The sequence below is a fragment of the Entelurus aequoreus genome, linkage group LG11 (assembly GCF_033978785.1).
Source record: "Entelurus aequoreus isolate RoL-2023_Sb linkage group LG11, RoL_Eaeq_v1.1, whole genome shotgun sequence".
NCBI lineage: Eukaryota > Metazoa > Chordata > Actinopteri > Syngnathiformes > Syngnathidae > Entelurus > Entelurus aequoreus.
Genome location: NC_084741.1, coordinates 45,068,522 through 45,086,166, shown reverse-complemented (window position 1 = coordinate 45,086,166; position 17,645 = coordinate 45,068,522). Strand labels below are relative to the sequence as shown.

General features: G+C 41.1%; 1 protein-coding gene across 1 annotated transcript; it reads right to left on the bottom strand.

Annotated features, from left to right (window-relative positions):
- Window positions 1–5,364: 5,364 nt before the first annotated feature.
- On the bottom strand, window positions 5,365–9,464 carry sox4b (SRY-box transcription factor 4b). Its single transcript, XM_062063407.1, is given in 4 exon segments — window positions 5,365–8,677; window positions 8,680–8,725; window positions 8,727–8,947; window positions 8,950–9,464. Coding segments are annotated over 4 exon segments (1,191 nt in total). The 5' UTR covers window positions 9,014–9,464; the 3' UTR covers window positions 5,365–7,817.
- Window positions 9,465–17,645: the final 8,181 nt, after the last annotated feature.

Sequence of the window (17,645 nt, the reverse complement as noted above, 5' to 3'; positions counted from 1 at the left end):
AATAATAATGTAACGTTAGGTAATTACAGTACTCCCTGGTGTACAGTAATTTGTAAGTCATTCTAGTTAATGCAATATTAAAAAGCACAAATAGAGAACTCTGTAGGATCCCCTTTTTTTGTAATATAGTTGTTAAAGTCATACTGGTTTGATATCTTGTTTTGTGCAGTGCCTTATTTATATTGTATTTTTAATTTATTTTATGCAACTTGTTGACAAGTTTTATTTTGTGTTTATATATGTAAAACATATTGTATTTCATATATTCATTTTTTATTTTTTGTATTCATTTATTCATCCATATTTTTTTTTATCTTGTTAACTATTCTGATTGTTAATTTGCTTTCTTTAAGTAAAAAAAAAAGGTCAAAGACAAAGCTATTCGGTTTCTTGTGAGTATATACACTTCACTGCCGATGTGGGGGGGGGGGCGCCACCTAAAATCTTGCCAAGGGCGCCAGATTGGTTAGGGCCGGGCCTGCGCTGACACCACAGGTGTAAGTTGTTCTGCCAAAAGTTGATCAACTTGACAGTCGCAGCTAAAACCATTGACTTTGATGTTAGCCTTCCGTTTTAGCATTGTGTGTCTGCGTTGTCATTCCACACTACTCATGTCAAAACTGGGTTATTGATGTTGAAGATGACAAGTTCATTTCAACTTAACATAGACACATGATACTAGCTAAGAGCTAATAGCAGTCTTTTTTAGCAATAATCTCATCAAATCTGGAGCACCCCCCACAGGTCATTGCGAGGGACACGATCGAAGGCCTTTTCCAAATCCACAAAACACATGTGGACTGGTTGAACAAACTCCCATGCCCGCTCCAGTACTGTAGTGAGGGTATAAATCAGGTCCTGTGTTCCACGACCAGGACAAAAACCACATTGTTCCTCCTGAATCCGAGGCTCGACTAACGGCCAGACTCTCCTCTCCAGCACCCAGGAATGGACTTTGCCCAGGAGGCTGAGAAGTGTGATCCCTCTATAATTGGAACACACCCTCCGGTCCCCCTTCTTGAAAAGAATTAGAATTAGAGGATTAGTTTATCAACAGGGCAGCACGGTGGCACGCACATGTGCCTCACAATACGAAGGTCCTGGGTTTGATCCTGGGGCTCGGATCTTTCTGTGTGGAGTTTGCATGTTCTCCCTGTCATTGCGTGGGTTCCTTCCGGGTTACTCCGGCTTCCTCCCAGCCCCAAAGACAGGCTGATTGGCAACACTAAATTGGCCCTAGTGAATGAATGTGAGTGTGAATGTTTGTCTGTCTATCTGTATTGGCCCTGCAATGAGGTGGGGACTTGTCCAGAGTGTACACTGCCTTCCGCCCGTCTGCAGCTGGGATAGACTCCAGCACCCCCGCGACCCTGTAATGGACAAAGCGGTAGAAAATGGATAGTGGAGTAACAGGGAAGACGGAGAGAGTTATGAGAAAATGGAAGAAGCCATTACAAGGCAATACTGGAAGAAAATGTGTTGGGGTCTGCAAAAGAACAGTCAAACATAAAGCCATATATACAAATGTATTTGTATATGGTTCAGTCAAAGTCCACATAATCTGTGCCACACAGACAATCAGTGGCAATATCAGAACACTTCTGTCCTTAAACACTCTCCAACTAACCTGACTGAGCTGTTTTGCAAAGAATGGGCAAAAATGTCAGTTTCTAGATGTGAAAAGCTGATAATTTCTGTGACTTTACAACTGTGTGCGACTATGTGTTGGTTTTTCACATAGATTCCCAATGATTAAAAAACAAAAACAAAACAAAAAAACAACACAGTTTGTGTGGATTTGCCTGTTAGATACTCCTGTACAGCTTTTCACTAATTACTACTTTTAGCAGACAGGTGGAAAACCGCACATGAGGAAGTCCTCCAACCAAACTGACTCTTGACAGCAAAGCTTTCAAAAAGTGTCTACGATGATTTTGAAATATATCCATTTGTGTGAATGCAAATCTGCAGGAACAGACTGAGAAGGTCAGACAAAATGGAGAATTTTAGTGTTAGACAACTTCTGATCCCAGCATTGTGATACAAAGGGGAACATATTGTAAGGGATGATTTTGACTTATTGGTCAAAGAAGCACAATTAGGCAGATTTAGAGTGTGGCTAGAAATAAGAATAGTTACTAGTAACACCACTACCAACCACCACCCCTTGGGATAAGAGCTGAGCAGACAGACAGACACAGAGATACAGTCATGGCTCTCTTCACCCACCCTCTAGCAGAGCTCTTATCCCCCCCCCCCCCCCCCCCCCCCGCTGTGGGTTTTACTGGACCACTGACTCCAGCAGCGAGCCTGTTCCGCTCGACTCTGCTCTGCCCCAGCTCATGCCTGCATGTCTCCCACTGAGGAGTCAGCTGAGCGATGCATGAGCCATGCATGAGCCTGCACACTAAACAGGCTTCACAGAGCTTAACGCACACACTGAGATGTTGGTGCTCTTTGGAAATGTGCAAGATTATATGCTATACTGGTGATATTATATCCATGCATGATACATACTGTATTTATCATCAGGAGGTAAAGGAATAAAGTAATATACAACAGATATTGCAGATTGTACTGCTGAATGTGAAAATATTATATTAGTGTGGTTGTCAGTAATTACACCCAGCCATGCACTACTGGGATACAACGGATACATCAGTAAATTGATGTGGCGCTGCAATGGCTTATGTGTATAGTCGTTTAAAATACAGTTATGGATTCATGAAATTGTGCTCTGCTACGGTGCATTCATTACCAATCTAGGTCCTGTTCCTGAGATACGTGTTAAAATAATTCTGCATGCTGCATGCAGCATCACATAAAAACGAACAATCTGAAAAGATGATGAAAGTCGATAATGTAATTCAATAAAATGCTACCTAAATACAATAATACACCACAACAGGAAATGACCAGCACTCTAGATATTAGGCCAACGCACAAACAGTTAGAGTTTCACATAGCTAACCAAGTGAATTGTACAGTACACAAGAATATTACATTATAATTTGATTGGTGCTTATGTAAAGCACTGTGCTTGATTGAGAGCAGGACCGACCATCAAAAAGTCATCTGCACCCTATAAATCATCATTGAGGAGGCCGACCTGCAATGTATGCTCACACTGTAACGATATCCTTGTCCCTGTCATTCATTTCATGCATAGAATTTTAGCCATCACACACACACACACACACACACACACACACACACACACACACACACACACACACACACACACACGCACACACACACACACACACACACACACACACACACACACACACACACACACACACACACAACCAGTGGATATACACAGACCTAGACAGGCAGACATGCTTGTCAGCTTGCTGGAGGGCCCTTGGCTGACTGCTACTAAACCAGCCCTTCCCCCACAATAAGGTCTGTCTGGAAGAGGGGGAAGGGAAATCATGACTGTCTGAACATCAGACAGCAAGCATACAACACACCGTGCTGGAATACAATCTCTTTAAACATATAATGAGCATGACATCGATGTGTACCGAAAGGGGCCCTGCAATAACTGCTCCTGTAGAGTTGAATAAGAAATTACATTTCAAATATATTATTAAAAGGTAAATTAATATCATACATTTGGATTAAAGAACATTTAAAGATGCAACTCATTGGCTACTTGAGGCTGCACTTGATATAAGAGCTGTCTGGTTTTTTTATTTATTCTATTGACTCTGATTCTGAACTTTTCATGGGTGATGCACCATGGAATACAGACATTACACGTCAGTTCTATCTGCAGATGTGACCTTGCATGTGCATCCACATTCTGTTCACCAGACTGTGATCTTACCATGCTAATACAGTACATTGTGTTGCAAAAACACACTCAACCAAACATAAATATAATTTTTTTAGACTGAAAGATTGCAAAATAACTGTCATCACTGATGTGGATTGTAAAGTGCACTGCCATTATTTCAGATTTTATTTGTGTATTGTAGTCAGTCAGTCATATTTATGAGTCACTACAGTGTGCAAGCAATTATTCATTTAGCACTCAACACTTCAAGCCACAAATCAATTTTACAATCTTTGAAGTATTTTTAGACAGGTGTAAAAGCAAACACTACAGTAGTATATTGATTGTAGTTGTTTAGACTGACATATTCCTGAGCAAATAAAAACAAGAGTGAGACATCAGGTTTTCAGGTCATTGCAACTAAAGCACATATTGAATGCATGTCATTGATTCAATACTTATCTATACAAATGTACACAATATCACATTTTAACCATTAATTATCCTACATTTCATTCAATCCTGATGACAGAAAGCTATAAGCAGTGTTTATGTGTAAAATCAAGTGTTTCCTTGCTTATATAATCCATAAAGAACTTGCCTACAGTATCCTAAATGTGTCAAAATGTTTAACTGGGAGTCAGTATTAACAAGTCATTTTGTAATCTGTACTACTGACTTTGAATTTAAACTGAAGGTACAGTAGCTGAAATTTACTATAATTTGTCCTTGTGTGAAAGTGTATTGTAGAAACTTTTTAGCATTGGATGCAATATCTAAGAGTCCCAAAGCAGTGTCAACGAAAAATAAAAAGTACACCATTTTCACATTGCAACCATAATTTTGAAATCCTACGATTCATTCAATCCTATTGACAGATATGCAGTGTGTATGTGTAAAATCAAGTAGTTTTACTGAATTGAAATTTCCTACAGTATCCTAAATATGTCAGTGATCAGTCATTGAATACTAAAAATGATTTAGTTAGCTATTTTACTAACTATAAACAAACTATAAGTTTGAATTTGAACAATAGGTATTTGTAATTTGCTCTTTTGTGAAAATTTGTTGTAGACTGAGATCACAAGCTGAGAGTTTTAATAGACATTTTAGTAGGGGATGCAATATCTAAGAGGTCCGAAAGGATTGTCAACAAAGAATAAAAAGTACATTATATCCCATTGTAACCCATTTTTTGAGATAATAGAATTAATTCAATCATATTGACAGATTGATATATGCAATTTGTACATATGTGTAAAATCAAGTGTTTGTATTGCATTTATGATCCATATAGAACTATCCTACTGCATACTAAATGTGTCAGTGATAAGCTGGGAGTCATTGAAGACTAAGATCATATAGCAATCTATACCACCAACTGTAAACTATCACTATAGACAAGCTATAAGTTTGACTTTGAACTAAAGCTAGTTGTAATGTATTATGTGAAAGTGTGCTGTAGACTGAGATCAACTGCTGAGAGTTTTAACATACTTTATAGTAGGGAATGCAATATCTAAGAGGTCACAAAGCAGTATCAGAGATGAATAAAAAGGTTCAAGAGACAAGAGTTTTAGAGCTTCAGTTCCAGCTGATATTTATTTCCTTCCATGAAAAAGTTCTGTACACAAGTTTAGATCAACAATCTGACAGGCAGTGAATGGACACAATTCAGCTGGCATGAGTTCTCCCTTTCTCTTAGTCTCAAAAGGTGGTTCCTTTGTTTATGGCATGATTAGAGACAATACATGATAATTCTACACAGCATATTGCACAGGATGGATGAAAAATAAAGTTAATATATTTAAAAAGCTTTTATTATATTGTATAAAAAAGAGTCCTGAACTGACCACCTTAAATGTAAGTAAGGATGTGTAAAAGATAGCCGTTCTAGACAGTGCCTGTCCTTGATAGCAACAACATACATAAACACACAATCGTTTTGCTTTATGATACAGTCAAATATACAAAGATTGAGTATCATTTTTCCTCATTTTTTTTCCATTTTTTTCTGAAAAACACAACAGCTAAGTAACCTGAATCCGAAATACAAATGCTATTCACCATGCCATAAAGTTACTAAACAAATTATTATCTAATAGTTAGCCAACAAGTAGAAAGATATATATTCAAATACAATGAGAAACGCAGTACAAGTAGATGTTGCGGAACTCAAGTCAGAAATTTGAATAAGCTCGATGTTATCACCCTTGTTTGCTTTCATAAAAGTTACGCCTGTCGATCCAGTGGCTGGTGATGAGTTTGACATCAGTTCATGAAAACCTCAAAAAAATAAGTCAAATTTAAAGCTACAATCTCCTCGTTTGTTTTCATAGGCAAGATATCAGAGGGAAATGTTGAGGGGGTAGGTGGGTGGCTCCTTCAGAGAGTGACTGTAAAAACCACATACTCCAGAGGAATAGCTCTGGGAATAATCAGTTAATGTGTCTTTAAGAAGCCTGCAGACCGGGCACTGTAAATGTAGAAGGTAGTCTCACACAAAGACTGGTGCTGCTTTCATGTGCTATTGGGAAAACTCAGCTTTCATGTACAGTATAGATGAGAATGATCAAGCCTAATTGACAATATGAGATTTGGATGTTTAAAATGGACATTATATCATGGCCTGTCTGAGTATTTGCTGGTGAAAAGCCATATGAATGAGGTGGACAAATGACCACCATAGTGTACTAATGTCATTTTACTGGCTCTCTTTTCAAAGATGCAGTACAGGACTGGAAATTAAAAATAGATATTAAGTGTGTGATTTCCCACAGCACATGAAAGCAGCATGATAACCAGCCAGCCTAGGTTTTCAACTCAGGAAACCAATGCAGCTGAATGAGTGGCTAGGCTACACACACCGATTGTTGACTCCCCCTTCTCCATATAGATTTTACAAAAATACACTGAGAAAATAAATCAAACTGTTTCCTATACTGTACGTGTCTAGAAGTGTGTCCACTTAAATATAAAAAAAGAAATCAAAAGTTGTGTATTTATTGTAAGTCTAGCCCTTCGCCTGAGAAGAAAATGTGACAAATAATTATGAGGAAAAAAAAACATGACTTTAACAAAAAAAATAAAACTGCTTGGCCCAGTATATAAATACAACATCCCATACAAAATTTCATCTGGATACATGTACAAAACAAAGCTCTGATGATCAGAAAATGGGTTAAGCTCGTATCTAAAATGATAAATTTTGGTCCTGAATCGCAGACAACACAAGTATAAAGTTCAGCACTGATTTGTAGTTGCGTTTGAATCCTGAAGTTTGAAATATTAAAAACAGCTGGTGATTATTTCAGTGTCCTTTGTATCCCCAAAAAATAAAAAAGAGAAACTTAAATGAGGCTATCTATTCACTTAAATAACCTAATACTAGATTTGTAACTGCTTGACAGTCTCACATCAAATGTCAGCACAATACAGGAACAAAGTAGGCTATCAAGCTTAACTTTTTTGCTGTTTTTTTTTTTTTTTGCTTTTGATAAAATAAACTTTAAAAAAAAACATCAACCCACCTTCAAAAAACTCCCTCTTGGTGACACACCGCAGTAAAAAATGTAGCAAGACAGTCCGAGTTATGTACCATTTTTAGTTCACTTGGCAAATCGGTAAAAAGCTGTGAGAAATGTCCCTTAAGAAATCGCGACAACATTGATTATGTGAACAGCGGACCGCATAACGTGCAAATCAATCACAGTAAAGTTGTTCGGGTCAACCAGTTCACGGTTCCTCAAACAGGAACCAGCGTCTCATTTCTTCCCTTCTCTCTTGTTTTGCACCCCCGCCATGTTGGCCTGTTCTTCAGTCCTCCACGGTCCGCACATCCAAAGCGAAAAAGGCTCCTTTTTTTCCATTTTAAAAAGTTGCCGCTTGGAGAGGAGAAAAGACACCGCGGCGCTAAGTGGGTCTGCTAGTTCGGAGACAATGCAGGAGCTGCCCGTCCGGAATCACCCCCCGGGGTTGTTGCTCTCTGTTGTGCGTGCGTGTTGTTGTCGTCGTCGTGCCCCCTGCTTGGATCTCAGTACGTGAAAACCAGGTTGGAAATGGTGGACTCCAACCAGTCCCCGGAAATCATTTCGCTGACTTCAGGCGTGCAGTAGTCGGGGAACTCAAAGTGAGAGCCGACGGAGCCGGACTCAAAGTTCAAATCTAAGTCCCTGTCCAGCGCCGAGGAGCCGAAGCTCCCCAGCGACATGCTGTCAAAGTTGGGGCTCGGGTTCATGTCGAGCAGCTCGTCCTCGAACTCCTCGTCCTCCGAGGAAGACGACGACGAAGAGGCGGAGCAGTGGGAGCCGGAGGGTGTCGGGGAGGAAGCCCGCCGACTGCTGTATGTTTGCCCGCCGTGACGCTCCGAGGACCCGCCCAGGCTACCGCTGCTGCTGCTGCCGGGGGATTCGCCGCCTCCCTCCCTGCCGCTGGCCGCGTCCTCGTACAGGCTGAGGGGGTCGCTGGAGTCCGCCGAGCTGCTCAGCGTGGGGCTCGCCGGGACTGTGACGGACGACGCGGGGCTGACGCTCAAGCCGCTCCCGTAGACATGATACACCCGCTTCGCCTTCTTGCCCTCCGGTACCTGCTTGGCGGTTGACTTGGACTTGTAGAGGGAGTTATGGTGGTGCTCTGTCGGCTGCTCAGAGTTCAACAGCGAGGCTTTGGTGCTACTGCTGGTGCCGAAAAGTGTTTTATGGGCTTTACTGCTGCTGATGAGTGATTTGGATCCATTCTTCCTCGACGATGAGGACGACTTGGTGCTGGTGGTGTTCGAGTAACTTTCTCCCCCTTCTCTCCCGCTTGGAAGTGCTCGACTTGACTTCTTCCTGGGCCGGTACTTGTAGTCGGGGTAGTCCGCATGTGCTTGAGCCCTCAGCCGCTCCGCCTCCGGATGAAGGGGATCTTGTCGCTGTCTCGAAGGAGCTTCCATCGCTTCCCCCAGCCGCTTGGAGATCTCGGCGTTGTGCATGTCTGGAGACTGCTCCATGATCTTCCTCCTCTCGATTTGGGACCACACCATGAAGGCGTTCATGGGTCGTTTAATATGGCCGCTCGGAGTTTTACACCACGCCGGGTTTTCTCCGGCGGCCGACGAGGCTGTGGATGCCGGGGAGAGAGGCGAGGCAGCCGGGTCCAAATCCATGCACGCCCCGGAGCTCGATCCCCACTGAAGAAGGAGGAAAGCGCCTCTGCGGTGCTTTCTGTGTGGCTCATCTTTTGCACCATGCTGCCTCTCTTCTCTGTGCACTTAAAGCAAACTCCGCTCTTTTTCCTCCAAGTGTGAGTTGACTTTACCAAAGAAATAAGTCACTTCCGGTGACTAGTATAACGTCTTTAAAATATCAGTCCGGTGTGCAACACAAAATGTGAACTTCCAGTCTTTTAAGTGTGAGTGTCTTTCTTGAGTGTGTTTTAAAAAAAATCAATAGAGCAGTGCCACACAGTCCTGTGCAGCTGCAGACTGACTGGCCCACTGCTACAAAAGGCTATACGTGCTTTTCTCTGCATCAGCCTGTGCCCCTCTCCTAGAGACAAAAGCCATGCATGCTGAGGAGGAAATGGGGGGGAAAAAGGGGGAACCTAGAGTGAATAACACAGTCCGCCCTCCCATCTGTAGACTTGTAGCAAGAGTTTCAAGCAGCCCTCCAGTCTCGTCTCCCTTTTGCATGCATTTATCCCTTCCCGAGATACAACGGTGATAAAAAAATAAGCCAATGGGAGACTGTCACTACCCCTGCCTCGGCGCCAAACCGCCGCCCCTCTCCGCGCTGATTGGTCCAAAAAAGAAATCTAATAATAATCAGCGCGTGCAATGGAGGAGCCTCGTGTCTGACCTCATTCCAGAATACAACAAGAAACTCTCCATTTTTTTTAAAGAGACACTGGCTTATGTTATCACCCCCTCCCCTATTCCCTACCCCGCCATGTGTGCGCCATTAACACGCGGCTACAAGAGACGCGATGTATATAAGGGACTTTGAGAAGTAAAATTACTTTTTTTTTTATTGACATCCAGCATCAGACATTCCTATCCATTACATCATCTTCACATACACTTATGATGTATATCTGTATATCTGTTGCTGCCCTAAATGTCCAAATGTTTTTTGTTTATATCCCAACCATACTATCCCACCCCCCCAAAGAAAATAACAGCAAAAAAAAAAACAAAAACTAAATTAAATACTATTTCTTTTTTTTTTTTACATTCTGCACACAACACGTAGATTATGCAGCTAAAACAACTGTTTAATGTTATTAATATATGCTGAAAAGGGGGGCGGGGGGGTTGAAAAAAAACGCCATGCTCAACCCCCTCAAAGGGTTAAACAACATGTAAACATATTTAAGTGCCACTGCTCACATGTGTTCAAGGATTGTTGAACAATGCTGAGCAACAGGGCAGTTGCAGTTGAACATCTCACAGAATACTGTCGAACACCTCAGTTGGTTGGCTGCTATGAGAAGTCTCTCTCTCTCTCTCTCTCTTCTCTCTCCTCTCTCTCTCTCTCTCTCTCTCTCTCACTCTCTCTCTCTCTCTCTCTCTCTCTCTCTCTCTCTCTCTCTCTCTCTCTCTCTAAATTTTCAATTTAAAGGGGCTCTATTGACATGGGAAACATACGTTTACATTGCCAAAGCCAGCATTTAAAACACAATCAAACCATTTAAATGTATCAAACTTAAACACCTATCGAAATTAAAACTATGTACAATTAAAATATAGGTCTTTTATAATAAAGAAGTACAATACTTTTCAATATAGATGCATATATGTATACATGCAAGTAAAGATAACTTGTAAATAGCAGCAGTTTTCTAATGTAGTAAAGGTACATGCTCTGTAGGTAGGTCTATGTACAGATGTCCATATAGTACTCTCTCTCTCTCTGTCTCTCTCTCTCTCTGTGTGGTTGGGCGGTCTTTTTGCACAAACACAACAGGCCAACCCTTCTGCACAACAGTCACGGAGAAGAGAGAGACTGAGAGGGTTGTGTAATGTGTGAAACACTGCAACTACATATTTATAAATCCACTCCAATGTTCCATAAAGTGACAAGAACAACACATGGGAACCTTATTATTGTGCACCAGATATACATGTGCACACTGTGCTACTCTTCAATAAGGATACATAATTACAGTTTCATAGTTGTCATTTGTTTTTACATAAGGGTAAGTTTTGCTGTAATATTAAAAAAACAAAAACAAATAGGGGGAGAAAGAACATGATGTGTCAGCGGTGCAGACACAGCACCGCTGACTGCCGCTAGATGGCGTCGCAGTGCCAGACAGGATTCAGCTCAGATGTTTTGCACAGAATTTAGGGAGACAACATACATTAGACCTAGCATTCAGAACAGTTACCAGGGTTGAATTACATAATGCCTCTGTGCCACAGAGTGTGTGTGAACTTATATTTTTAAGGAGTTTGGATTGGGATAAAGTGCATGGTTTTATTTTGTTTTAACGTATGCACATATTGGGACAAAGCGGTAGAAAAAATGGATGGATGGACAATTTCAATATCACTGTGATCATCAGCGTGAGGAATTAAAAAATAAATACATTTTGGATTCACATCTGTTGCAATGGTCTTTCTCACCGTCAGAATGCGAAAATAGCGACGAGAGCTGTTATAAGAGGCGAGCCCATCTTCTTCGTCTTAATGAAAGTCAGAGGTGACTTACACCACCGGTGGGAAATTAGTATGGAAGTATAGTCGCCAATGTTACTGGATGCATTTCAGTGGTTACAATTATACTCAATATGGCCTCATATCTGCAGTGCATCCAAGTAAAGCATTGGGTAATTGGGCTCCAATTTGTGTGTTCATGGAGCAGAACAGCAATGGAAATAAGAATGTTAACTCATACGCTCCTAAATGCTATTTTAATAGGAGGCTGTAGGAAAATGTAATAGCAGGTAAATATGTTGCATAAAAGTGCCTTGATGGAGTGCTGGCATGTGTGGCAGATTTCGGGATAGAGGGCAGAAGAGGTGGGACAGACACTTGCAGTCCACTCACTCGTCAACAGCGAATTATCACACAGTCATTATTCTATTTTGTCTATAATACAATAGAATGATTTAAACAATATGTTTATGGTTGTAGTTTTCAACTGTGCAAAGGATTTGCATCATACTGAGAGCTGGTTATAATTTTTTTTTTTTTACCTCATAATAAAAGGTACACTGTAAAAATACCGGCATTTCGCAGCAGTATTTTTTCTCAGTAAAATACTGTTATCAACATGCACTGTAAAAAATTATGATATCCTTACATTTCATTATTTTTTTCACTGTATTTTATAGCAATGTGTCTTAAAAATAGGGCAAGGGCCCATTGTTGGGCCACGAGTACTCCCTAGAGAGCCACCAAAAAATTTATGTTTCACCGTTGTGGTCCGTATAGGCCGCAGCGGCACTTAGTTGTAATACACTTTTTCACCACTTGTGGCAGTAATGACATTATCAAACAAACAGAAGAACTCTGGGGCTGAAGTTACAGGGACGTTTCTTAAGCACGAAAAATAAGCTGTATTTTCATATGCACTTTAATTTTATTGACAGTTTGGTTACGAAAAATATGAATTATTAATCTATTTGATTTATTTTTGCACTACATTATGTAAAGTTATTTTTCGTCAGATAAGTCCCTTCTTATGCAGCATATTTAGTTAGTACTTATTGTTTCTAATTGGCCTGACCTAAGCCTAAGGTTAATGTGTTGAATAAACAATATTCTGTGTGATTAACGCATAGTTTCATAATAGTTGACAATGTTGTAAACTGTAAGTCGGTTAGATATAATTATTGATTATGATTAAAATCAAGAGTAAGCTTACTAATTCAGTGTTAATATTTGAGTGGGCCACAGGCCCCTCTGTAGTGGAAAAGCTGGGCCCTGAGGTAAAAAAAAAAAAAAAAAGGGTTGAGAACCCCTGTTTTACAGTAATGTTTACGACACAAATAATTATCAGCCAGTTTTTTAGTGGGAATTTACAATGAGAATGTTAACAGTACACAAAAAAATATTGAAAATACCTGTCAGTAAAAGCAAAGTGAAATTATCTATACTTGTAAATTACTAGAATATGTTTAGGTTGGTTTTATACTGTTGAATCTAATTTGAATCTACCAATTGAGTTTCACGTTTTACACTACTTTTACATCAGTGGTCCCCAACCACCGGGCCGCGGCCCGATACCGGTCCGTGGATCGATTGGTACCGGGCCGCACAAGAAATAAAAAAATAAAAAAATGTTTTTTTATTTTATTTTTTTTAAATTAAATCAACATAAAAAACACAAGATACACTTACAATTAGTGCACCAACCCAAAAAACCTCCCTCCCCCATTTACACTCATTCGCACAAAAGGGTTGTTTCTTTCTGTTATTAATATTTCTGGTTCCTACATTATATGTCAATATAGATCAATACAGTCAGCAGGGATACAGTCCGTAAGCACACATGATTGTATTTTTTTTTTGACCAAAAAAAAAACCATACACCCCCCTTGGTCCGTGGGACAAATTTTCAAGCGTTGACCGGTCCGCAGTTACAAAAAGGTTGGGGACCACTGTTTTACATTACAATTGTGGTGAGCGATACTGCCGATTTTGGTTTCGATCAGATACTAAGTAAAAAATACAGATACTTTTAACTTGATACAGGTACTTTTTAGAGGCGGTATAGTACCATAAGAAACTTTTTAAAGATTTTATAGTTTTGCCTTAAATGTGTTGATCATTCTTATAATTACAATAAAACACATTTCAGGCAAACCAAAAGCACATTTTATCAACATACCTATTTACAATACATACAAAAGCGATAGTAACGATCCCCCAACTCCTTTTTGTACCCAAAAGCTCTCCTGTGTCCAAGGACTTATACCTCCAGGTGACTTTTTGATTGACAATAATGCAACCAATAACAATATCAACAACACAACATAAAACACTGATATTTTTTTTTTAGAGATAAACCTAGAAAACACGTGAAAACCAACAATATCCTCTCATCAGAGTGTCCGCCCTGAGATCGGTAGGTTGTGAGTTCAAACCCCGGCCCAGTCATACCAAAGACTATAAAAATGGGACCCATTAGCTCCCTGCTTGGCACTCAGCATCAAGGGTTGGAATTGGGGGTTAAATCACCAAAAATGATTCCAGAGCGCGGCCACCGCCGCTGCTCGCTACTCCCCTCATCTCCCAGGGAGTGGAACAAGGGGATGGGTCAAATGCAGAGGTTAATTTCACCACACCTAGTGTGTGTATGACTATCAGTGGTACTTTAACTTTAACATTAGTATCAATTTGACATTAATTATGGTATTAAAACAATCACCACCAAAACACCCACCCAACTACTTACTGTACTAACTTTTATATTTTACAAGTGACATTAATCCTTGTCCCCCTTCCAAGCTTTGGGAATGTATTGTAACTGACAATAACAGCTGGCAAGCTCAAACTAACCAGCATTCTGTTCAAAATCTTTAAGCAGGTGTCTAAACTTCAATTCTATTCTACTCTATTTAATTCTATTCTGTTGCACAGCTGAAAGCTATAGGCCTTCAAAAAAATATTTGGCTTCATCGTCATCGTCTTTTTCTTGGCTAACATGGCGGTGTTTTTTTTTCTTTCTACCGCTGTGTACACATTAGTATGCCGGGCACACACACACACACACACACACACACACACACACACACACACACACACACACACACACACACACACACACACACACACACACACACACACACACACACACACACACACACACACACACACACACACACACACACACACATGCACACACAGTCCTGCACAAAGACTCACAGCGACACACACACAGGCTGGAAGGATAAGTACTGCTTTCAAACTTTCCTCCTGCTTTTTCTGTGTCCCTCTTTTACTGCCATTGTTCTAGTGTGGTGCAGCTGCCACGCGAGTTGGAGTGGGTCGCGTGCCAATTCTAATCTCAACAGGTGTTCTTTTGGAAAACTCCCACTGCCCCCCCGTCCCCCCACTCCTCCCTTCTTCTTTGTCATCCCTCACGCACGCCCTCTCACTGGCTGTGGGTTCCCCTGCCCCCATGCTTTGGTTGTCTTCCCACTTTCCTTCACATCTCCGACTTCACATCACTCATTGAACAATTTCAACTTTCTTGAAAAAAATGCTTAAAGTACCAGCAGAGTTGAAAAACAAGTTGCCTCTATATTGAAGCTATTACCATACACATCTGATGTATGATACTAAAAGTTTTCCAAAGTTTGCAAATAAATAGATCTGATCAAAACTAGTATCAATCTTACAACCATTTTGATATGGAGGTAGAATTGTCTCACATCAACTTATATATATGATATTAATACATATGCATTTATTAATGAATATACAAATACAAATACACATGGTATATACAAATAAATAAAACATTTGTTATAAATAAACGCGTAATTGTAAATATATTTTTGAGATTTGAAAATATATACAAATAAAATGTATAAATATAAAAATATGACATTCAAATAAATCAACAATTTGTATAAATAAACGTGTATTTGTAAATATATTTTTGAGATTTGAATATAAATCCATCCATCCATCCATCCATCCATCCATCCATCTTCTTCCGGTTATCCGAGGTCGGGTCGCGGGGGCAGCAGCCTAAGCAAGGAAGCCCAGACTTCCCTCTCCCCAGCCACTTCGTCCAGCTCCTCCCGGGGGATCCCAAGGCGTTCCCAGGCCAGCCGGTAGAGATAGTCTTCCCAATGTGTCCTGGGTCTTCCCCGTGGCCTCCTACCGGTCGGTCGTGCCCGAAACACCTCCCTAGGGAGGCGTTCGGGTGGCATCCTGACCAGATGCCCGAACCACCTCATCTGGCTCCTCTCGATGTGGAGGAGCAGCGGCTTTACTTTGAGCTCCTCCCGGATGACAGAACTTCTCACCCTAACTCTAAGGGAGAGCCCCGCCACCCGGCGGAGGAAACTCAATTCGGCCGCTTGTACCCGTGATCTTGTCCTTTCGGTCATGACCCAAAGCTCATGACCGTAGGTGAGGATGGGAACGTAGATCGACCGGTAAATCGAGAGCTTTGCCTTTCGGCTCAGCTCCTTCTTCACCACAACAGATCGATACAGCGTCCGCATTACTGAAGACGCCGCACCGATCCGCCTGTCGATGTCACGATTCATTCTTCCCTCACTCGTGAACAAGACTCCGAGGTACTTGAACTCCTCCACTTGGGGCAAGATCTCCTCCCCAACCCGGGGATGGCACTCCACCCTTTTCCGGGCGAGAACCATGGACTCGGACTTGGAGGTGCTGATTCCCATCCCAGTCGCTTCACACTCGGCTGCGAACCGATCCAGTGAGAGCTGAAGATCTTGGCCAGATGAAGCCATCAGGACCACATCATCTGCAAATAGCAGAGACCTAATCCTGCAGCCACAAAACCAGATACCCTCAACGCCCTGACTGCGCCTAGAAATTCTGTCCATAAAGGTTATGAACAGAATCGGTGACAAAGGGCAGCCTTGGCGCAGTCCAACCCTCACTGGAAACGGGTCCGACTTACTGCCGGCAATGCGGGCCAAGCTCTGACACTGATCATACAGGGAGCGGACAGCCACAATAAGACAGTCCGTTACCCCATACTCTCTGAGCACTCCCCACAGGACTTCCCGGGGAACACGGTCGAATGCCTTCTCCAAGTCCACAAAGCACATGTAGACTGGTTGGGCAAACTCCCATGCACCCTCAAGGACCCTGCCGAGAGTATAGAGCTCGTCCACAGTTCCACAACCAGGACGAAAACCACACTGTTCCTCCTGAATCCGAGGTTCGACTATCCGGCGTAGCCTCCTCTCCAGTACACCTGAATAGACCTTACCGGGAAGGTTATAAATATGCTTGATTTTGTATTTGTATTTGTATTGAATTTGCATATGTTGATCGCTTTTTTGCTTTTGTGTCGATGAGACATTCCTCCCACAAACCAGATGCGCAAGTAAATGTGACCTACACACTCCCCTGAACAACCAGCAGAGGGCACTGCAGCCAGAGCGGTCTGGGTCACAGAGCATTATATGCAAGAATATGTGTTCTTGTCTTTCATAAGAATTGTGAATGATAAATAGCACATCTCTTTCCAATTGTTGCATATTTCCAGTATGACTGATCTGATAACTTGGTCAGAGTAAAGGAGCGTTACTACCGTCATGTCAATCTCCGAAAATAGCCGAAGGTATTCGGAGCAGAATATTCAAAATGGCTGATTGAATTTGTGGCATTTTGTGATGTTTAAACTGTGTTTTCACATACTTTGTGGATTGTAAATACATTTGGATATGGTTTAATAGATACAATGAAAACAAATAAGCATATAAAGTCAACTTAGTTTTTCCACTCTACTGGTACTTTGAAAGGCTCGTCTTTGACAGTTCTGAGTAACTGGAATACAAAACTTAGTTGGAACTAAAACCAAACCAGTCGTAGTGAAAGTGGTCTGTTTGTCTAGTCCTTCTATATACGCCCCATTTTGAGTGAAGAAGCGCATGTAAAATGACATGGCACTTTAAATTGACTTTTTCCGTAAACACATTCCGAGCCCCTTCCTGCTCTGTCACTAATAGGAATATATTGGCAAATTTTCCCTAAAGATTTCCCAGGAAAGATGGCAAATGTATGCTTTAATTAGTGCTGTCAAATGATTTATTCTTTATATTAGATAAATAATACTTTTGAATTTGGATCAATCATGATTAATCACATGTTATAACTCACTTGTCTTGAAAAAGCCCAAAATTTGCTCACAAATGCAATTTGATTGTCAAAATGTCATCC